The sequence below is a fragment of the Myotis myotis genome, unplaced genomic scaffold (assembly GCF_014108235.1).
Source record: "Myotis myotis isolate mMyoMyo1 unplaced genomic scaffold, mMyoMyo1.p scaffold_m19_p_16, whole genome shotgun sequence".
NCBI classification, from domain to species: Eukaryota; Metazoa; Chordata; class Mammalia; order Chiroptera; family Vespertilionidae; genus Myotis; species Myotis myotis.
This window is the reverse complement of record NW_023416320.1, coordinates 2,151,889-2,175,028: the sequence shown is the minus strand read 5'-3', so window position 1 is coordinate 2,175,028 and position 23,140 is coordinate 2,151,889. Positions and strand designations below refer to the sequence as shown.

At 53.1% G+C, this 23,140-nt stretch overlaps 1 protein-coding gene across 4 annotated transcripts in view; it reads left to right on the top strand.

The window, feature by feature from the left end:
• The window catches only part of KHDRBS3 (KH RNA binding domain containing, signal transduction associated 3), a 276,012-nt gene that overhangs the window by 202,019 nt on the left and 50,853 nt on the right, over positions 1 to 23,140 (top strand). For all 4 annotated transcript variants that reach the window (XM_036337605.1, XM_036337602.1, XM_036337604.1 and 1 more), the window contains one exon: positions 19,887 to 20,005. In XM_036337605.1, the coding sequence (XP_036193498.1) occupies positions 19,958 to 20,005 (48 nt within the window). In that variant the 5' untranslated portion in view covers positions 19,887 to 19,957. The remainder of the gene's footprint in view (positions 1 to 19,886; positions 20,006 to 23,140) is intronic.

The window sequence follows — 23,140 nt, the reverse complement described above, 5'->3', positions numbered from 1 at the left end:
GTGGGCCCCACGGAGCACTCCCTGTCATGTGTGCCCTCGTGCCCTCAGCTGGGTGTGCCCCATGGAGCACTCCCTGTCATGTGTGCCCTCAGACCCTCAGCTGGTGTGCTACATGGAGCACTCCCTGTCATGTGTGCCCTCAGACCCTCAGCTGGGTGTGCCCCACGGAGCACTCCCTGTCATGTGTGCCCTCAGACCCTCAGCTGGTGTGCTACACGGAGCACTCCCTGTCATGTGTGCCCTCGTGCCCTCAGCTGGGTGTGTGCCACGGAGCACTTGCAGTGTCTGAGATGAACGGTCCTGACTTGTCCACGCTGCCCACCGGCCTGAACCTGCCTCCTCACCATTCGCTGGCGGGCGTGCTCCTTCCAGACTTGCCCTCTAAGAGGAAGCTGTGCCAGATGCAAATCCTCCCAAAGATGCAGACCCAGCCAGGCCTCTGCTTGGCTTATGACTTCTCCCTCCGTCCTGTCCTCAAGGGGAAAGCTCAGTTTCCCAGGCTGGTCCCACGCCTCCCTGTCCATTCTCACCTGCGCCCCCCGCTGGGGCCCTGTGGTTCCCGCCTGCTGGGCTGCCTCTGACTCAGAGCCATGTGCTCCTTTCGGTGCCCTGTTTTGCTTTGTTTTCTGTTGTTTTTAGTTTGTTTTAAGGCGGATGCTCTTCTCCCTCTACGCACTCTGCTCATTTATAATCTTAGGGACTCAGTGCAGGCGGCAGCATGCAGAGGGGACCGGGCGCCCCGCTCTGGATTCCGGGTTGGGGACCCTCCCTGTCCTTCTCTGATGCCTCCCAGCACACGGCACGCCTTGGCCATGGTCTTTGTCACCCTGGGGCCCAGTCTCCCTCTCACTTAAGTCTCCCCTTTACAGAGGGAGCCCCTGAAGGCAGGGCCCCTGCACCCCCTTGTGCCTGGGACCCGGTCGGTGTTCGGGACGCGTTGACTCAGTGGGTGCTGTGGGGGCCTCCGTGCGCGAGTCTGCGGGGCCGTTCGGTTGGTTTCTTTGGCCCCCAGAGGTGGGTGATCCGACGGAGTTCATCCGTAGCATAAAGGTTCTTGACCCCCAGGGTCAAGTTCATTTCCGCCAGGCGTGAGTGTGAGCATGCTCAGATACGGGGCCTTCTGTGTCCTGTTGGCATCATTTCTGTGGGGGCTGCTACGTTGGAAGCATGTATTTGGCGGGCTCTCCCCGCCACCTCTCACGAGGCCGCGGTAATGGGACATCGTGTGCTAACCTAGAAAACGGGGCGTTCGGTTCCGTCTCCCCTTCTGCGGAACCAGTGCCTCTCGCTGTAATTTGTTTTCCTGGCCGTGGGAGCTGGGCCGACGGGGAGCTTCTTTGACGCTCAGCGTGATGTCCCCAACGTGAGCGGCTGGCGGCCAGAGTGAATGCCTTCAGACCCTGGAGAAGCTCTCGGAGAAGCACTTCGTCTGGCCTCCCGGTGGTTTTTCAAAGAGGAAAAAAAAGGTGTTATAATGCCGCCGCGAATGATATTAATATGTAAACTCGGGGTAGCTGGCTGGGCCGTGGGCCTTTCCGTGGCTGACGCTGTCCGCAGGACAGAGAGAAGTAATTAGCAATGACGTGCGTAGCGTCTGGATTTGCACCCAGAGCCTGTAATAGAATTGCAGCGCATTTCACAGCCGCCTTGGGAGACAGGATGTGGTTGGATTTCTAGGCTCAATCCTAGGGAGAGGGGGCGGGAGCGGTGGGCCCTGGGTGACCACTGGCTTCTGGAAGGAGGTCCTCAGCTGCGATGCCCAGTGTCTGTGCATTTGCACAGTCCCCAACGTACCCGTCTTCTCTCTCTCTCTCTTTCTCTTTTCTAAGTGTGTGTGTGTGTGGGGGGGGGGGGGGGCATGCCCCGGGGCCTGGGAAAAGCGTGCTATGTGAGCTTCTGATTTCCGCGTCTGCACAGGTTGCCTGACAGTGGGTGCCCAGGGCTCCAGGTGAGCTGTGGCCTCCGGGACTCGGGCAGGCTTGTTCCCCAACGAGGCACTTTCCTCACCCGTAAAGGAGGGGAACGCCGCCCTGCGGTGGCGTTAGGGGTGTGTGTGTGTGTGTGTGTGTGTGTGTGTGTGAAGGGCGGCCCGTGAAAGAACATCAGTGAGGAGTGTAACGTGCCTGGCAGGGGCCCACGCGCCCTCCCTCCTCGCTGGGAGGCTCCTCCACCGGGACAGGTCGGAGCCGGTTCTGTGGCTCAGCAGCGGGCGTGGCTGTGGAGGTGCTGTCCCCGGGGATGCTTTCTTCCCCCAGGGCTTCTCCAGACCCCAGTTCCCCCCCACCCTCTGTCCGCATCCCCTTCCCATTGAAAAGGAAGGTCACATGATGCATTTTCTCTGTTGAAGTGCTGTGTTTACCAACCAAATCCTCTTTGCACCTGGCTCATTTGGAAGGTTGCTGCTTCTATTTATGGACTCTTTTCCCCACATTAAGCATGTGGCACTGTGGTCAGACCTGTGTGGAAACATCTTCTCAAACTAATGATTATTATTACATATATATATATATATATATATATATATATATACACACACATATATATATATATATGTTATTGATTTCAGAGAGGAGAGGAGAGGAGAGAGAGAGAGAGATAGAAACATTAATGATGAGAGAGAATCGCTGATCGGCTGCCTCCTGCACACCCCCGACTGGGGGATGGAGCCCACAACCCGGGCATGTGCCCTGACGGGGAATCGAACCACAACCTCCTGGTTCCTAAGTCGACGCTCAGCCACTGAGCCACACCGGCCGGGCAGGTGATGTTATTAAACACCTGCTGTATCAGAGGCTGTGCCTGAGCTGGATGGAGGAGGAAGGAGAATAAAGACAATCTTCTGCTCTCAAGATGGACACAGATATGAAGGAAATCAGGCGTTCGCCATCGCGATGCTGCCCCGTGTGCCGGTGCGCGAGTGTGAGCCGTGGGGTGGTGGGAGCGCCCGCGCTGCCCCTGAGGTCGGACTGGAAGCTGAGGTGGGACCGAAGGGGACCAGGAAGGAAGAGCCCGCAGAGGCGATGTCACAGAACGCGGTGACCGCACGGGTTCTGGAATGGGGAGGGATTCTGGGTGCACAGTTACTGCGAGGGAGAGACCGCAGCAGCGGGACCCGCCGGCGCGTCTGTGCTGATCCATGGACCATGGACAGAAGCCGGAAAAGTAATGGGAAGGGGGCTTGTGACCAGTGCTTTAACACTGTGACATTGTGGGCCATGTCACACAGGCAGATAAATACACGCACTCCTATGTAACAGACAGATGTGTTTCTGTGAAACTAGAGTTATATAACGTGACATATTTCCATAGTGATACACGTATATTTGATTGACTTGTACTAATACTGATCACTCATACACTTAGCTTTTGCTAAGGGGAGACTATTACCACGTTGATCTAAAATACGAACCTAAGTATTATGGGGAAGTGAGTTTTTTAGATCTTTTCGTCGTCATTGCCCGATTATTGACTAATGGGCTGGACTGGGTGCCCTGCTGGCTTGCAGGCGGGCACGCCTTTCCCTCTGTGGCTGAGCCCTGAGCACATCCTCCTGGCTGTGGCTGACCTGCAGCCTGGCCGAGGGGGCTGGGGGACCCCTCCACACCCAGCTTCCCAGGGCACCTCTGTCACAGAGGAGTAGCTGGTGCCCCCTCTGTGCTGCTTTGGCTGTGGCACCAGAGCCAGGAAAGCGGAGGAGAGTGCGGGTCAGCTTCCCCCGGGCTGGGCGTCCTTGTGACACACTGTGCCCTCGTCAGTGGCACGTGGGGAGTCAGGCTGTTCCCGGAACCAGAGAAGGAGCCGAGTTCCAGGCGGCTCTGAGCATCGTGTCTGAACCTCTTGATCAGGGAGACTCGTGTGGAAAGAGGTTGGGTCGTGGTCACTGCTGTCAGCCCCGCGTGTGGGGGTCCTCTCCGTAGCTGATGCTTAAAAGTCTTCCGAGTGGACGTTGTTGGGTGTTTCCGCCCAGCACAGCCTGGGCCACAGACCGGCGCTGGGCGGTAGCCGAGTGTTAGGAGGGTCACCTCGCCTCTGCGAGTGTTCTCGCTGCTCCGACAGGCACGATGTCCGGTGCACAGCCCAGCCCAGCACCGCAGCGGGGGTGCCCAGTGCGCCCACTGCTATGAGGACGGTTAGTGTTTTACAGTCGTGATCCTGTTGTAGCTGGCAATACACCTAGAGGACTTCTGGTTTCCTTGGGTAATTCTGTCCACCCCTCCCCAACCCCTTACGGTGCGTCCCCCTTGCTGGGCTGTGGTCCCCTAGAGGTCGGGCCTGGGTTGGTTCTGTTCCCTGCGGCATCCCCGAGGCGGGGCAGACAGCAGACCCCAGTCTCCCCGGGGACCGGGGCGCGCACTGCACGTCTGTGACGGTGCCCTGCTCCTGGGCACGCGGCCCACGTCCTTGCCTTTCCTCGCTCTGCCCCACCCTCCACGCTGTCCCCCGCCTCCTGCTGCCTGAGCCCAAGGCTGACATCCGGGTCCTCACAGCACTGCCCCTTTAGGGGCCCTTCCTTCTGGTGTTTTCCGGCCACCTGCGCTCCCCAGGCTCCTGTCTGACCTCAGCCAGCTGCTTGCAGGACCTGGCCATGACCTGGGGGGAGCCGAGGTTGACAGAGGTGGGCTGTTAGGATTAATGTTTTCATTGCCCCAGATGTTTGTGTTACGGAGGCCTAGGCAGTGTCTGCCCCTCCCCCTCCCCATCACCCCTGCCTGAGCTCTGAGTGCCACGGGGGCTTCAGACGACCAGGTGCGCCCTCACCAGCCCACACCCCAGAGGCCTTCTCCTGAGCTGGGCAGCGTCTCTCAGGCCTGCCTTTCTCCCCCTTCCTGCCGCATCTCAGTGGCGGTGTGACGGCGTTCAGGGTTCGTAAATGTTTGTTTTCTGCATGAATTTGGCCATATTACCTTTGACACAGGCATCTCTTCTGTCTTTTTTATAAAAACATTTTTTATTGATTTTGAAAGAGAGAAGGAGGAAGAGAGAGAGATAGCAACATCGATGGGAACCAACATCGATCAGCTGCCTCCTGCACGCTCCTTACTGGGCACGGAGCTGGCAACCCGGGCATGTGCCCTGACTGGGAATCGAACCGGTGACCTCTTGGTTCCTCGGTCGATGCTCAACCACTGAGCCACGCCGGCCGGGCCGTCTCTCCTGTCTTTTACCCAGAGGAGCACAGCACCCTGACAGCTTCTTTCTTGGGCTGGGGAGCGGGGTGGGGGAGACGGACAGCCCACCCCTGGTAAGGTTCCTAGGCCAAGTCTCTGTAAATAAGGGAGCACTAGGAGACATTGGTGTGTTTTAACGTAAACGTATCCCAGAGCAGGACTCGCTTATTAACGTCTGCTTAGTGTCAGGTGCAGCGCTCAGTAGGTGTCCTTTATGCATCCGCCCTATTTTCTCAACCATGAAAAGCACGTGGTGTTTTCCCCATTTACAAGCGAGGAAGGCGTGACATAGGGAATACATAACATCCGAGGCCGGCAGCCTGGAAACGGGCTGTGCTTTTTGGTCTGTTCACCCGACTTCTCAGAAAATAGGTTCTTATTCCGCATAACTGGGCCGCGGCGGTCGGACGAGCTCCCTGTGACGCCTGAATGGGAAGCATCCTGTCCCTTTGCGCTAAGTCACGGTGGCGGGAGGCGACTTCCTGCCTCTCCTCCAGGCTGCCCTGTGGTCTGGGGTTCGAGTCCTGTGTTCCTAGAGGGGTACCTCATGGCTCTATATCCATGAATGGCTGCCAGGAGGACCACAGACTCGAAGGTGAAAAACCCCGTCATGTCCGGGTCCGTCTTGTGTTGGAGCGTTGGCGCACGCAGCACACTTTCTCTGCGGATCGCTGGGGGGACGGTACCTAAGAGCTTTAGTCACCACGGAGCAGTGTCTCCGCACCAGGCTCCTATGGGGTTCCCCCTCTATGAGCGGCCCCTCGCCCAGCGGACCCCCCCCCTCCCCCAGGCGGCCCGAGGTCTGGCACAGCCGGGCCCGACCACAGGGTCCTCATGGTGAAGCCTTCCCCGGGTCTCAGCTTGCACATCTCACCTCTGACCCTGCAGCTGACGGGACTGAGTCCTCGGCTGCTGCCTCCATGGCCCGTGCCCCCACCTCCGCCATCATTCTCCTCCGAATGTCTGCCTTCCTGCTCTGAGTGTCGCCTCCAGTCTCGCCTGGGGAAGAACTCCGCAGCCAGCGTGGCCCCGGGCGCGTGCGAGGCATTGGATAGGTGGACGAAGGACGGTCGTTTGGAAGCCATGGTTCACTGTTAAACTCTTCTGCTGTTTGGAATACAATCAGTGCACCTAGATTAGTCCTTTGTTCGCTCAGTCACCTGGCATTGGCCGGGAGGGAGAGAGGATGCAGGCCCGGCCGGCGTGGCTCAGTGGTTGAGTGTCCACCATGAACCAGGAGGTCACGGTCGATTCCCGGTCAGGGCACAGGCCCGGCTTGTGGGCTCCATCCCCAGTGGGGGGCGTGCAGGAGGCCGCCGATCCATGACTCCATTACTGATGTCTCTCCCTCGCCTTTTGGGTGGTCCGCTCCCAGGCTGGAGTTCTTGCCCCCTCGTCCTGCCACAGTTACGATGGAATGGAAAGTATTTGTTACATTTAAAATGCAGTTTACCTTTGTTACTTACGGGGCGGAGCTAAAACTGCCTATCACTATAGGCAAAACCTTCGGGTTTTGTTTAAATATTTTTATTGATTTCAGAGAGGAAGGGGAGAGGGAAGGAGAGACAGAAACATCAGTGATGAGAGAGAATCATGGATCAGCTGCCTCCTGTCGCCCTCGACTGGGCATCGAGCCGGAAACCTGGGCATATGCCCTGATCAGGAATCAAACTGGTTCATAGGTCAGTGCTCAACCACTGAGCCACACCGGCCAGGCGGCCTTCAGGGTTTTTAATCGTAAGTCATGTTTTCGTATTGAACGACACTGGGTCTCTCTTTTAATTGGAGAGTGTAGGTTTCACCCATCCCGACGGCCACCACCGCTGCTGTGGTCGGTCAGACTCAGGCCTGACAACGTGGACAAAGGCTTTCGGGAGGCAGACGGCTCCGAGTGGCTCAGCGGCCGGCGGGGAGGTGCCGTCTATTGTGCGGCGTCACACGCCAGGGCCGGGTGGCAGGGCGGTCATCGTCCTCTTTCTTTTGTACATAAAGGGCTGAGATGACAAGAAGGAATATGGGGACACTCATGCAGTGCTTCTAGCTGTGTTGCTCACGGTCCTTTGTTACGAAGAATAGGAAGGGCCCTGAGTAACCAGCAAACCTTGAATTCGTCAGGATTTGAGGAGTTACAGGGTGGATGGAAGATTCTAGAAGTAGGTTTTGCAAGGGGCAGGAAGGAAGGCACTCTGAAGGGGAAGGGTCTGGGAAGGGAAGCAGAAGTGACCCACCCTTTCCTCCGAAGGCAGTTCCCGGCCCTGGGCCTCGACAGGGGTGGGAAGCAGTAGAGAGAAGAAATGGAAAACAAAGCTGAGAAAACCCGTAGGTCAGGGTCATTTCACTAGTTAGTTCATGGCAAAAGCCAACAGGGAACTCAAATCTTATGGTTCCTACTCCTCCATATATTCATCTCTTCATTGAGTACTTGCCACACGCCAGCAGTATCCTGAGTGTGGGACTGAGCCGTGATTAAGATGTGCACATGCCTGGCCGTGTGGCTCAGTGGTTGAGCGTCGACCTAAGAACCAGGAGGTCACAGTTCGATTCCCGGTCAGGGCACATGCCCGGGCTGCAGGCTCCAGCCCCAGTGTGGGGTACGGAGGAGGCAGCCGATCAATGATTCTCTCTCATCACTGATGTTTCTATCTCTCTCTCCCTCTCTCTCCCTCTCTCTTCCTCTCTGATATCAATAATAATAATAAAAAGCTCAAAGTTTAAATTTTGTGTTGAGAGCATCAACAGGTGGTCTTTCCCAAGTACAGGGTCAGTATCCTGTATTAGGCGGTAATAGGCCCACCGTTTATGGAGCGTGGTCACCTGCCTCCCAGGCCCGCGTGCTTGTCCACCCCTTCCGGCCCCTGCTCAGAGCCACGGGGTGCCCGGTAGCAAGCCGTGGCGGATGTCGCAGGCCTCAGTCGATGGCTGGATGAAAAAAAATACATGTTTAACTGTCCTCTCTCTCTCTCTGCTGCTCACCCGCCTGCCTCCTGGCGGTTTAGTTGCTGGCTGTGTTCCAGATCTGTGCTGTCATAGCTTCTAGCCATGTGAAGCTTTTAAATGTAATTAATTAAACTGAACTAGAACGAGAAGTTCATTTCTTCAGTCGGACACACACACAGCCACGGTTCACATGCTCAGAAGCCAGACGTGGCGGTGACTGCCGTCGTGACTACACGGGGATCCGCCTCCACAGTCCTCCACAGTCCCGGGAAGTCCTGCTGGGCAGGCGGGCGGGGCCGGGCTGGTTCTGATGCCTTACCGGTCGCCCTGACGGACTAGGACGGGAGTGACAGTGGCGGTGCCACGGAAACAGAGCACTCCCCAGCTTGTGTGTCCTCCTCGGGAGGTCCCGGAGCCGTGGTCTGTGGGCGCCGTGGGAGTGCACAGCTCGGGGGTGCCGCTGGGGCTACCCTCACCCAGCAGACCCTGGGGCTGTTTCCGCAGGATCCCCGAGCCTGGGAGCCGGCCAGCCACTGAGGCCGAGGTGTCTCTGCACTTGGGACGGTTCCCACAGGGACCGGGGCCCTGCGCTCACCTCTGCTGCATGGCCGTGACCTTCCGAGGGGCCCTCCCTCAGGGCCCTTGCCGTGGCCCCGCGGGCACCAGGCGCCCCTGCAGGCTGGGAGTGGTGTCCTTCCCACGGACGTACATGGACTGTCCTCCTCAGCTACCTGGGGCCAGAGCCGATCCCACTGTACAGGTCACGCAGCGGAGTCTCAGAGAGGACGAGCAGCACGGGGCTCCCCCAAACAAGCCATCGGCACAGGGCGAGGGAGGGCAGAGGGTTCTAGAGCCGGCACCCCGATGTTCAGGCTCTCCGGTTTCGCCCAACCCCTCCCTCCCACGGGGGCGCTGCCCAGCGGATGCGACTGCCGGAGAATGGGGGGCCCCTGTGACTCCTCTCGGGTGACCCTCCTCTCCGTCCTCCGCACGCGAGCACTGAGGGGTGTTGCTCAGTGAACTGGCGTCTCTTCAGAGGCCGCTGCCCCAGGAACACACACAAGCAGGGAGCGGGCAGGGGGTCGTGTGCCATGTGCGGCCGAGGCGGGGCATGAGGTCGGCGTTCATCCCGGGAGGAGGTCTCACCGCGCCTGATTGAGAGTCCAGAGCCTCCCACCGGCTCGTTTCCCGTGTCGGAGGTATAAGCGCTGGTCTGCCACTCGAGCCCGTGTTCTCATTAGTTCCTGTTCAGGCCTCACCAGATCACACTCCTCCTAACATATTCTCATTAATGCATCTCCCGCAGCTGTCAGAAAGCTAGACAGCCATGCTTATCTGGGGTCGCGGGTTAACACCGGGTTCTGGGGGCGCCCCGAGCAAAAGCCGGTGACACGGTGACCGGAGGGCGCGTTCGCTTCGGGCTGCGTTTGAATTCCCCTCCGAGCCCCTTCGTTGTGCTGCGCTGCAGCTCCTGTCGGGGCCCCGCTCGCTCGCGCCCCGGGGACCACGGCATCGGGAGGGCTCGGCTGGCCGGGCATTTGTGTGGAACCGTGTGCCACCCTTTCTCTGTCAGCGGCGTCATCAGCACCGTGATTTGTACCTCTCCTCCTCCTGGCATTCACAACGCCGTGTGTAAACGTAATTGGTCCCCGGAATAGCAACTGTTTTCAAGATGATAAACACTCCTTCTGACTAATGTGTTGAGCGGTGTGTACTCCAGACACGGAGGCTGCGCTGCTCGAATCAGCCTGCCGACCGGTGTGCCTGTCAAGGTCCCGGGCTACAGTGTCGTCGTCCTGCGCTTTTCAGGGGACATCAGAAACGTGGCCCCGATAACCCAGCCCCATTGCGGTCCCTGTGTGAGGACACCTACGCGGCTGTCATGGTGGAGCTGCGGTTTTGAGAGCTCTGCTAACGACCATAGCTGGGGTGCAGTGGGCCGCCCAGCAGCACCCCACGCCTCAGAGCTCCTCTTACCCGTCCCCGCCCGGCTCTATCGGGGAACCTCCGGCCTGGGAGGAATCCGCTGGCAGAATCCCCGCCCGGCGCCTGGAGCAGGGCCTGCTGGGCCCCTGGAGCTGAGGGACAGACGGTCAGCACCTGCTGTCCAGTGGCTGCTGTGGCGACGGACAGGCATGGCTGCCATGCGGGGTGCGCAAACCCCGGTGTCCTTGACGTTCATCAGGTCCTCCCGTGCCTCTCCGTGAGCCCTGCCATGGAATGTTCACTCCACAAGTGTAAATGTGTGTATATTTTAAATGTTTTCACTGGTTTTGGAGAGAGAGGGAAGGAGAAAGAGAGAGAAACATGGATTGGCTGCCTCCTGCTCGCCGCCTCCTGGCGATGGATGCTCAGGCAGCTGAGCCGCAGGACCAGGGCTCAGTAAACATGTTTCGTGTGCGTGTCGCATTCCCGGTGCAGAGCCGGGTCCTGGGAAGTGTTCCGGATGGAAGAGCGCTCTGTATGCCCGCCAGGCGCGTGCGGCGGGCTGGGCGGGGCTCTGCGGGAGCCTCACGTCCCCAGGCAGCAGGTCCACCTGGGAAAACGCTGTGGCCAGGACCTTCCTCTCTCCTGGGACGGCGGCTCCCTTCCTGCAGGCTCTGCCTCTCAGTTCCCGCTCTGCTGCCGGCCTTTCCCCGACGGAGTCGGGTCCCTCCTTTATGAGACGCACAGAAGTGTTTGTGTAGACGTCTCGCTTTCTCCTGAATTATTTATCCTTCAGGACAAGCACTTTCAGTTATTTCAGCTGCCTTTCCTTGTGCTTTTCAGCGTTTTCCCATTATTTCCTCCCTCACAGAGCCCTTTTAGACAATTCCCCCAGTCGAGCGTCCGCACTCTCTCATGAAATAGTAATTCCTCAGGTCTGCGGTGGTGCATCTGTTTGTGCTGTGGCCCTGGGACGGGGGGGGGGGGGGGGGGGGAGGGGCGGCGGGTGCTGGGGGGGGGCACCACCATTGTTGCTATAACAGTCGGTAAATGTCTGAGACTGGTCTTGGGCCACTTCCCTGGATTCCGGGGCCCATTACTAGTCTAGTGTTCTCATCCTAGTTTGTTACTCATTCCTTGAATTGGTCAACAAACTGTTCTTACTTTTTTTTTTAAAAAAAAGTATGTTCTTACTGATTTTAAAGAGAGGAGAAGGGAGAAGGAGAGAGAGAGAATCATTGATTGGCTGCCTCTTGCATGTCACCTACTGGGGGGTCGAGCCCACAACCCGGGCATGTGCCCTGACTGTGAACTGAATGGGTGAACTCTCGGTGCACAGGACAATGCCCAACCAACTGAGCCACCCTGGCCAGGGCAGCTTCCTGTGTTTGAGACAAGAGAACAGAAGGGAGTCGGACATCAACCTGAGATACGTATCATTAGTTGTAGTCAAAGTTTTAGCCAAAGGAAAGCTTACTTACCCTTTTGTTCTGTCTCGTTTGCCTGTGTGGGGCAGTTCTGCAAAGGAACGGTAATCTGTGAGTCAGCCTCAAAACGGAGCCGTCAGCTGTCCGTCGATTTGACACTGGGGAACCTCTGGTGTGGGAGGTTGCTAACTGAATACATCGTGGTCGAAGGACAAGCTGTAAACAGACAGATGCTATCGACTGGCTTTCGTGTAGTGACTTCTCCTAAGATCCCTGGATGATTCTGATGCACAACGTGGTCTGGAATGGGAAGGTCTGCACCTCACCTGACAGATCCCTTTAAGAAAACCCCCTGGGCCCCGAGAGAGTGTCAGACTCGTAGGGAGAAGCGGCCTATGAGATGCGATGGAGCGGGAGCCGGTCCGCAGAGCTCCTGCTGGCTGTCAGCGGGCGCAGGCCGTGTCCCCACGGTCAGTGGCTGGATGTGTCTGTGTTGAGACCATTGCCGTCCTCAGAAGCTGTGACTGTTGAGTTGAGTGTAAATCGCGTCCTATCATCGTTTTAACTTTCTAGGGAGACTGGATCTGAGGGACAGCACCGGTGTTGCTGTTGCAGTTGTATTTTGTTTTTAAACAGTGTTTTTATGCCTCTTTGGCAATTTTCAGGGAGCTTAGACTGTTGAGCTATAAGGGAAATAATGGTATTTTGGGGACATCTTGTATGTTTTTGTACTATTATTATTAAGCTGCATTTTTCTGGCCATGTTTATTATTCTAGCATATTGTTTATGGTTTTGTTGACATGCCTTTTATTATTTATCTTTAAAATACGTTTTTATTGACTTTTAGTGAGAGAGGAAGGGAGAGGGAGAGAGAGAAACATCAGTGACGAGAGAGAATCATCCATTGGCTGCCTCCTGTCATGCCCCCTACTGGGGATTGACCTGGCAGCTTGGGCACATGCCCTGACCAGGAACTGAACTAGCGACCTCTGGGTGAATGAGGCAGCATCCAACCAACTGAGCCACACGGGCCAGGGCTGTTGATAGGTGTGTTGAGTAGGTGTGTTCTCTGGGATCTCGCTGGGATCCTTGGTCATGCTCTTTTATTTTTGGAATTCTTTTCCTAAAAGTGACCCTGTCCGATCATCATCAGATGAGAAATGAGATTTATTATCTTAAGGATTATTTCCCCCCAATTACTCTGACTGTATATAAATAAGGAGTGATTATGGTTATGGAAGTGACCTAAAAATTGAAAGTAGCCATGGCACAATTATAACCTCGGATTTGTTTTGAATGTTCTCACACCCTTCGAGTCTGCGTTATCATACATCTATCTAATCAATAGCAAACATTCAGGAGAGCAAAGTGCGTGTGTCACGTGGCTGTGGTAGAACATCGTTGGCACAGCCCTCGATCTGCTTCGGAGTGTGAGGGTGTCCTGTCGGCAGGGTACACGGGAGACACTGAGTCTCCACGCACAGGAAATGGGTTTTGTAATGAGTGCAGCCTGAACAGGACTAATCTCTCCCTTGGATCATTACTTCGTCTCATCACAGAACTTTTTTTAATTCGAATCCTTGCAGGGTTCTAATTGGTGACCTCCGGAGCCTGATAATTGTTGAAGATAGCTGGTCTTTTGCTGGATGCTTAACGATGTTCGCAATTAAAAGTGAGAAATGTGGTTAAACCCTTGGGCAGATACAACTAAAAATCAGATTTTTCTTTTTCCAATCTTTGTTATTCTCATCCCTACTCCCAATGGTTACTGGCTTAAGTCATTCTTAACTTGAATTAACCTAATGCTCTATTTTCTTGATTTAATCTGTGGGTTTGCCGAATCTTCATGTGACCAATGTGTTGAGTTATATTAGCAATAATCCTAGTGGTTGAGCATCAACCACTTAGGAACCAAGAGGTCATGGTTCGATTCCTGGTCAGGATACATGCCCATGTTGTGGGCTCAGTCCCCAGTAGGGGGTGTGCAGGAGGCAGCCTATCAGTGATTGCCATCATTGATGTTTCGATCTCTCTCTCCCTCTCCCTTCCTCTCTGAAATCAATAAAAATATATTTTTAAAAAAACAAAGTTCACTTCCGATCATCCTTAATAGTCAGACCATGGACTGCTCCCTGGGTGGTATATGTATGTGTGTTTACGATGAGCTGATCGGTCCTTATTAGGACCAATACTCATCTCCCCTCTGCCATGTTTTCCTGTTCATAGAAGGGCATTGGTACGGCCGTGAGCTATGGGCCTCAGTCTAGTCTGGGCAGTTTCAGTGTCTTCAGCTCCGACTTGAATCTAATAGGTGTTCAGGTAGGTTTGGATTGCTTCAATAAAACAGTTCCTTAGTGAATGCAGCTGTCCTCTTGGAGGTTAAAAAACGTCCTTTCCGACCAGCTGCCCCGGGAGCATGTTAGTAATCTGTCAAATAGAGTTTACGATGGCTGCCAGCACACACACACACTCTCTCTCTCTCTCTCTCTCTCTCTCTCTCTCTCTCTCTCTCCTCTCTCCTCTCTCTCCTCTCCTCTCTCTCTCTCTCTCTCTCTCTCTCTCTCATCTGTGATCAGTTTGAGTCCCCCGACTGGGCTGCCGTGTTATTTTGAAACAGATTTGGGAGTGTAGAGCGAGGAGGTGTTCTCACTCTTCGGGGGCCTCTCATTTCGTGCTGCGTCCGGCCAATTACAAACTGTCTAATAGCCCAGCGGTTCTCAACCGTCTGGCCCTTTAAATACAGTTCCTCATGTTGTGACCCAACCATAACATTATTTTCGTTGCTACTTCATAACTGTCATGTTGCTACTGTTATGAATCATCATGTAAATATCTGATATGCAGGATGGTCTTAGGCGACCCCTGTGAAAGGGTCATTCGACCGCCAAAGGGGTTGCGACTCACAGGTTGAGAACCGCCGGTGTAACCTGTGGCATGTTCCTCCCATTTGGATCTTCAGGGGCTGTGGTCGCTAAGTGGGGTGATCGGTCGTCGATGGCTGAGAGGAGAGAGGCTTTGAGTCAGGCACCCAGCCCTCTACTTGGGGGACCATCGTCAGCAAAGTCACCTGGTAATCACCTGATGACTTCCGGTGCAGTCCGGGTTCCAGCCCGGCTTCCCCTCCTGCCTGTACTTTGCTGTGTGATAGTCCACGTGGCAGCCTCGCATGGGGACTCTTGGATGGAAAGCAGGCACCAGAGCCTCTTTCTGGGGAGTCCCCCCTCCACCAAAGGCAGGACTGGGGGCTGCTGTTGTTTTCCCGGGTCCTCTTCCTCCCGTCTCCCTGCTCTGTGTCAGGAGGCCTGTGGGGGTGCGCAGGTCTGGGCACCCCCTCCCGCTACCCACCCTGGGGAGGTCACCGGCGGGAGGCCGGTAGGAGGGGGCAGTGAGACCAGGGTGTGCGTTCTTGTTCTCTTGGCTCCCTGTCTGTGGGAGGCTAACCCCTGTCCTGGCCATATAGTCTGTCTGTCTGTCTGTCTCTGCCTGTCCCCCACTCCTGCCCCTTCATGCTTCATGCCTCGGGCAACACCGCCTCTGGTGTGTGCTGCTACTGTTTCAGGCGTCCACACCTGAACATACATGCGGGCCTTGAAGGAAACCCCCCTTGGATGGCCCAGTGTGAACAGTGTCTGGGGTGGAGACCGGTGTCTTTCCCGATCAGAACATCGTTTCCTGAGCTTGTGACGTGGCCGCGCGCTCCCCGAAGGGCTGCGCCCTCGCTCACGTCCCCGGCCTCCGTGGACTCGCAGAGGCTTCGGCGTGTGCTAATGAAGACACGGCCGTGGGTGACGCTGCGCGTGGCGTGTCTCGTCCCGCCCAGCCCTGTGTCTGCAGGGAACAGTCGTAGAAGCAGAGCGGCCGAGACACAGGGAGCATTCCCCTCTGCATGTGCTCGATCCCGTGCGCGGGCTCCAGCGGTTTCAGTGGAAATGGATGCAGGCTCTACAGCTGATATTGGAACCTAAACTCCCTTACGTGCCAAGACGATGGGCTGCCGTTCGGCAGGCGGGTGCATTGTGGTAACGTCGGCGGGCGGGCCGCAGAGCTACGTGGCCATGGCTTAGGAGGCCCCGTGCTGGGCGAGGCCGGAGCACAGGAGATGCTGGAAGTGACTTCATTTCCGGGCTGGCAGAAATTCGGATCGTGGTCTGGAAACCATTTCAATCCCCTACGGCAGTGGTCGGCAAACTGCGGCTCGCGAGCCACATGCGGCTCTTTGGCCCCTTGAGTGTGGCTCTTCCACAAAATACCGACTTCTGCGCATGGGCCACGGAGTTTCAGTCGCACTGTATGTGTGCGCCCACACGTGGTATTTTGTGGAAGAGCCACACTCAGGGGGCCAAAGAGCCGCATGTGGCTCACGAGCCGCGGTTTGCCAACCACGGCCCCGTGTGATCTAAAACCTAACCGCACAGTTGCTTCTGATTCCTGAGCTGGGGGCGGGGGTGGCATTGGGGTAGTAAACCGTCTGGTGACAAATTGGATCCTGTCTGTGGTTGCCTTGCCTTTCACTGGCCACGGTGGAAGGAGCAGAGGGGGCACACCCACATGGCTGAGCCCCCGGTTCCACAGGGAAGGTCAGAGTGGTGGGGGCAGGAATAGGGAGCCCCCAGTTAGGGGCTGGCTCACAAGATTTCATTGGCCCTGGGTACAGACCCCCACTTTTTGGCCTTGTGTCTTATTGGGATTCATGGGAACAGCGAACGGCTCACCATCCCCAGTCAGGTAGGAAATACACAATGGCTGCCGGACCTGGGCCTAAAGGATGGACGTTGTGACTTGTAGCTGGAGGGCACAGAGGCCTTGCAGGAACTGAGCTGTGGGCCTCCAAGGAGGGCCCTGCTTCTTCAGTCCCTGTGTGGGGTGGCAGCCCCTGGGCACGAAAACCCACCTGCTCTCCTACTAGGACCCCAGGCTTCAACATTTTTAAAAAGTAAATCTTAACCAGTGAAATGTGTATTTCCACATAATCAAACTTCCTTAAGGTAGCAACATATTTTATTTAGCAAGGTGTGGTTTGCAAAGTTGGCTATTTATCAAGAAGGGAAATCAGGTTTTTTAAATATGTATTTTCTTTTTTTTTTATTGTTTAAATTTTTACATAAAATTTACCCGCCAATTGACCCGCCATTCCCACCCCAGCCATTCCCATCGGGGGCAAGTCCCCACCGCCCCAGTGTCTGCGTCCATTGGTTATGCTAATGTGCATGCATACAAGTCCTTTGGTTGCTCTCTAACCCCCTCCCCCCCCCCTACTTACCCTGCCATTTGTCTCTGGATCTATTCTTGTTCCTCAAATTATGTTGATCATTATATTCCACATATGAGTGAGATCATGTGATATTTATCTTTCTCCGACTGGCTTATATCGCTTAGCATAATGCTCTCCAGTTCCATCCATGCTGTTGCAAATCAGGTATTTTCTTTTCATTTTCCTCTTTAAAATCATAGGCATATCTCAAACTTTAATGTAATCTATGGTAAAATACCTATCTTCCCCCTAATTTTTTAACCTTACCTTTATGACTTTGCATGTTACTTCAAATGGTAAATGCCGGCTGGTGCGAGGAGTAACATTCTGCGTTCTGATTATGGAATTGAATATCAAATTGTGCATGTGTTCTAAGTTCTCAATAACCATGAAGTGCTTTGTTATTTGAAAACAGGTCGCGAAATCTACTTTGACAAGCACACGCACATTAAAGCTTCTTTCTTTTTTTCTCGGGAGTTTCAGTGTACCAAATTTTGTTGACCCTTCTAACTATGCTAAAGGTATTTCCAGAAGCAGTCCCCACTCTGGTTTTTAAGGGTTTTTATGGAGTTTCCATCACGTGGGCATGACTGACTGCATCCGTGTCCACCGAGGACTGAACTCAGCGTCTCGCTCTGCTCCTCCTCGGCGGTGCCAGGCGTGCCAGGCGCTGAGGGTTCAGCCTGCTAGTCACCGGGCTGGCGTTTCTGGCAACCAGGCCCCCTTCCTCCAGAACCCACCTCCTGAGCACGAACTCACGTGTGCCTGATGGGTTTGCTGTGAGGAGCAGAAGGCACTCCCAGCGCAGGGAATCCCAAGGGTTGTCGGAGCTCTGTGCCAGGAACTGGGCTCAAAGACCACATATGTATGTTTCATGACATCCCACCTGTATCTAGAGTTTCTACTCTGCGTTGCTAAAGAGACAACGGTTCTGACACTTGTTAAAATGGTCAGGAAGACGTGGCTCAGCCCTCCCCCCGGAGTGGGAGGGATCAGGCTCAGCTCCGATACAGCAGGGGCAGGCCGGGTGCAGAGCTGATGAGCAGAGTGAGGGGTCAGGGCGTGGGAAGTTACTAAGAGAAGGACATCGAGGTCCCCCGGGCCCGTCAGCAGTGACGGAAGCCTCCCGCTTCACACACGTTTCCCACTGGCGCGAAGGTGCTATGGAAAGCATATTTCCTGTCCGACAGGACATAGGGTAACGGTGGGGGAGACTGTAGCTGCATGCTGCATTACAGCCCGACACACCTGGGGACAAAGGCCCCCTTTGCCATTTCTTACAGCAAAGTGACCTTTCTGAACTTCCTGTTTGTCATCTCCCGGGAGGATTGAATTGTGTCAGGAAAGCTCCACAAGCAAAACGGATAAATATCTGTGCCGCTTTGTACAACTGATGCCATCTTTGGTACCTTCTCTCTGCTTAAAGGTCCCCTTCTTTGAACCGTCCACCAAGGGGAAATGAATCAGGAGGCTCTGGCTAGAAATTAATGGTATTTAAGGGTTTTAGGGTTTGCAAATCAGAAACACAACTCCAAGAAGTTTGGAGTGCCCGAAGGAGAAGGAAAAGCTGAGTGTTTATAGCAGAACGTACGTGCCTGAGGTCCGGTCCTCCGCGATGACCGTCTTACCGATGCCCGCGGCCTGGATGATGACTGTCAAGGGTCTGGAGATGTGAACATTCTTTCCTGAGTCCTTCGGGGGCTAATCAGAGGTTTATCCATGGGATTTACATGGATGTTCATATGTATATACATATGTCTATACATGCATGTATGTGTGTGTGTACACGCACATTATATCTACAGGCATAACTAGAGTTCACAAGGTGCAGCTCTCAGGCTACTTAGAACAAGGGTAGAGTCATCTCCCGCGCCTCTAGCAGCTCAACCACAGTGACCCCCTTGTATTTCTTCACCGTTTTCCTCAGAGCCTGGGCACCTTGTCATCAGCCTGTGGAGGAATTGGCCCACATGCACATCCATTCAGCAGTCATCCAGGCACCTGTTGTGTGCCTCTTGCACAGCCAAGTGCCATATGCAATAACTCGGGGAAACTATACTGACGTTTTCCAGGATCTGGAACGTGCACACAGTAGGTGCTTAGTCGTGGATGTCTGTTGCATGAAGAAACAGATGTTCCCTAAGAGAAATGTAGGTTCTGCTGGGAGAGCATCTTAGTCAGTGGAGGCTCCTGTAACAGACTCCCACACGGGCTGGCCTGTAGGCAGCTGAAAACTATTTCTCACGGATCGGAGGCTGCGCGTCCTAGGTGAACACACCTGCAGGTGTGGTGTCAGGTGGGGGGCCGTCCAGGTTCGTAGATGGCAGTCTTCTGGCCGTGTCCTCACAGGGGGCACTAATTTCATTCATGAGGGCTCCACCCTCATGACCTATCACCTCCCAAAGGCCCACCTCCAAATCCCATCATATTTGGGGGGGGTTGGGATCTCTGTAGATGAATTTGGGGGGCTGGGGGCGGGGGACACACTGTCTGCAGCAGGGAGCTCCAGTACAGCCGTGTGTGAGGTGCTTTGTGAGTGTCAGGGCGGGAGGGAGCGATCTCCCACTCCTGTCCCGCGAGGAAAGGGCCGGAGGCGCATGAAGAGTGGCAGCCGACACGGCTGGATCTGGAAGGAGATACTAGTATGTGTGGAACTGAAATCGTGCAGCAAATGGCATCGCAGGGAGAGAGAAGAGCGTTAGCAAAGACGGGGGCCTGTCCTTGATCTTGTCCCTGGTGGGGAGGGGAGAGTTGCTTGTGGGGCGACTGACAGGTTGTCTGGGGCTTTGAAGGCACCTGAAGAATCAGTGCTTGAGGGGAGGGGCCTGGGAGAGCCGGGCAGGGCGCCGACCAGGGCTGTCAGCACTTGGTAACCCGGACCCACAATCCTTCCTGGCTCCTGGGTGCTATTTGCTCAGCCTTCCTCTCGGGTTCCAGAAGGTCCCAGGGACTTCTGATGCCCGTGTTGGCTTGTGAGCTTCCGTTAGCACGGGCAACGGAGATCTGCTCGCTAGGGCCGCGGTCCGTGCCTTTCCCACGGTGCCGGCGATGAATGATCGATAAGACGTACCGTCTGCTAGTCCGCATTTCTGCATTTGCCACCACAGAGCCGCCGAGAACTCCCGGCCCCCTGGAGTTCCAAGTCACGCTTCATGGTTGTCTTTTTTCCTCCACAGAAATAGAAAAGTTTCAAAAAGGAGAAGGAAAGGACGAAGAGAAGTACATTGATGTGGTGATTAATAAGAACATGAAGCTGGGACAGAAAGTGTTAATTCCCGTAAAACAGTTCCCTAAGGTAAGACAGTGAGGCCACTGCAGGCGTGCGAGCTTCCGCCAGGGAGTTACGTTTCTGTTTTGTTTGGTATTTTCCGTGGGGTCATTCCCTTAGCACAGCCCCCTCCCCCCACCCCCAATACGCACAGACTTTTACACGGGATCAGGAGCTTAGCGACTCCGTCTTCACTGTTTGAGGGATGGAGCCCTAAAAAGCATGCTTACGGGCACTCTGGCGATGTGACTGGACGGTTTATTTAACTTCGTTCTACTTTAGTTTCTTTATTTGTAAGATGAGCTTTGGATTAGGAATGAAGTCAGGAGGTTTAGCACATAAATGTTCAAAATACTGTTTATTCTAGTTATCCATTCTATAGAAAAGGGTCTGTTTTTCATTCATGCAAATATTATTCTGTGCTATTAGGTGCTTTAAAGTTTGTATCTAATGCTAAAATCTGGGTCTTAGATTTGGCCCGAATTGGTACTGTTTTTACTTGTTTTTCTTTCTTTTGTGGGTCCATGTACACGATTCCCACACACTTTTGTAGATCTCAGTCGCTGGTTTCTTTGGATTGCTGAATACTAATCCGTTACCTGAGTATGCCGCACGCCGTCCGTTTGCCCGGGCCGTTTTCAGCGTGGGTTATTATAAACCAAATTGCACACGCATTCTCATACAAATCACTTTGTGACCATATGTTCTCATTTATTTTGAGTAAATGCTTAGGCATCTCATGGCTGTGCATTTAGTTTTACAAGAAATTGCCATACTCCTCCCCTCCCCCCACAAAGTGGCTGCACCCTGTGACAGCTCCGGGGCAGTGCACACAATTGTGACTGCTCCAGGTCTGCGTCACCTTTTGGTGTTATCAGTCGCTTCAGTTTCAGCCAGGAGTGCTACTGGCATTCCTTGTGGTGTTAATTTGCATTTTCCTGATGAGTAACGATTTTGTGTGCTTGTTCATGTATTTATTGGCTGTTCGTTTATCTCCTGTTGTGAAGTGTCTTTTTAGGTTTTTGGTCTATTTCTAAATGGGAAGGATGCCTTCTTACCATTGAATTGTAGGAGCTTTTTATATATCCTGGACACATATTTGTTAGACATGGGATTTGTGAACACTTGGGCCAGTCCGTGACTTGTCTGCTGTCTTCTTAATGGAGTCTTGTGAGAAGCAGATGTTTTCGATTTTGATGACGTCTGATGTATCAGGATTTCCTTTTCTGATGGTTACCTTTTACCAATTAAGAAATCTTTGCCGAGCTCAAGGAAATGTTAAAGTCCTTTGCTAAATATAAAGATAATCTCCTGTATTTCCTCATAGGTCTATGATGCATCTGACATTAATTTTTGTGTATGGTGTGAGATAGAGGGTCAAAATTCATTTTTTTTCTTCATACAGATATTCAGTTTTTCAGTCCGATTTGTTGAAAGATGTTTCCTTCCCGATGATTGTGCATCTCTGATGAGAGCCAGATGACTGTGGAAGTGAGGGTCTGTTGTCACACTTTCTTCTTATGGATCCTAATGCTACTACCTTACTGTCTTCATTACGGTAGCTTTTTTATAATAAGACATCAAGTTAGGTCATGTAGTCCCTTCAACTTTGTCCTTCCTTCTCAGGATTTCTTGGATATAGATCCTTGGCAATTTTATGTAAGTTAAATAAGTATTGTATGAATTGTCCCAAAACATTCTGTAGGGATTATGATTGCAGTTGCATTGAATCTGTTGATCAGGTTAGGGAGATTTGACATCTTAAAAATACAGAGACTGCCCTTCCTTGATCATGGTATATCTTTTCCATTTATTTAGATGTTAATTTTCTATCAATAGCATTTTATACTTTTCAGGATAAAGGGATTATGTGTCTTTTGCTAAACTTGTTCCTAAAAGTTTTATGTTTTGACACTTGTAAAATGGATATTTAGAATTCTTTTCCTTTTTTTTTTGCTTCTAATTAAAATTTTATATATTAACCTTGTATGCTGCTACCTTGCTAACTCACTTGTTAATTCTAGTAAGTTGCTTTATAATTCTTTAGGATATGCTATGTACATAAGTATATCATCTGTATAAACAGATTACTTCTTCTTTTCCAATTTGTGTGCTCTTTATGGATTTAGCTTGCTTTATTGTATTGGCTAGCATCTCTAGTATAATATTTGAATACAAGTGGGAAGATTAGGCATTCTTCCCTTATCCCAATCAATGTAGGAAACATTCAGTATGTTACCATTAAGAATGGCAACAGCCATAGGTTTTTATTAGATGACCTTTATGAGGTAGAGGAAGCTCCTTCTACTTCAGTTTTGCTGAGAGGTTTGATCCAGATGAGGCGGTGAATGTTTTGAATGCCATTTCTGCATCTGTTGAAACGAACACAGGACGTTACTCCTTTGAATTTTCCACATGGTGAATTTTATTGATTGAGTTGTTTGAATTAAACCAACTTTGCATTCCTCGGTTAAACCTTACCTAGGAATGACATACTATCCTTTTATGTATTGTTGGATTTTATCCATGGAATTGGGGGCTCCTCAGCTCTGCCTCTTGTCTTTTCTAGTGTTCCTCCCGACATCTCAACGCTGTCGTTGCCTGAAACCTTGCTGTTGAGGCTGAACATTCTGAAATCAGTGAATTCTCCCAGGCCATCCCCTTCTCCCAAGTCTGACTCTCTTCCAGAATTTTCTGGTTTCTGATCGTTCTCCACGGGCTTCAGATAGTTGGTTTTTATAATTTGTTCAGAGCTTGAGAGTTCATAGTTACTATCTCTAGACGTCATCCTGCTAGGAGTTCAGTCAGACTTACAGAACCTTTTCAGTCAACTCTGTTGGGACCCTCTCATTGAGTCATTATGACCTGAAGCTTGGCTCCTGGAAACCTTCATAAAATGATAACCATACCCAACAGCCTCTGTGTGCTTGATGTGCGGTAGACAATCATATCGCTGTCCGTCTTCAGATAGTTCAGAGCCTACTAGCTAATCAGTCTACAATTAATACTCTGCTGTGTGTGAGTGAGCACATGGTGCGTAGCCTAGTAGACGCTGAATCTATAATTAATACTCCGTTGTGTATGAGTGAGCATGTGGTGCATATTCTAGTAGATGATGAATCTATAATTAATACGCTGTTGTGTATGAGTAAGTGCATGAAG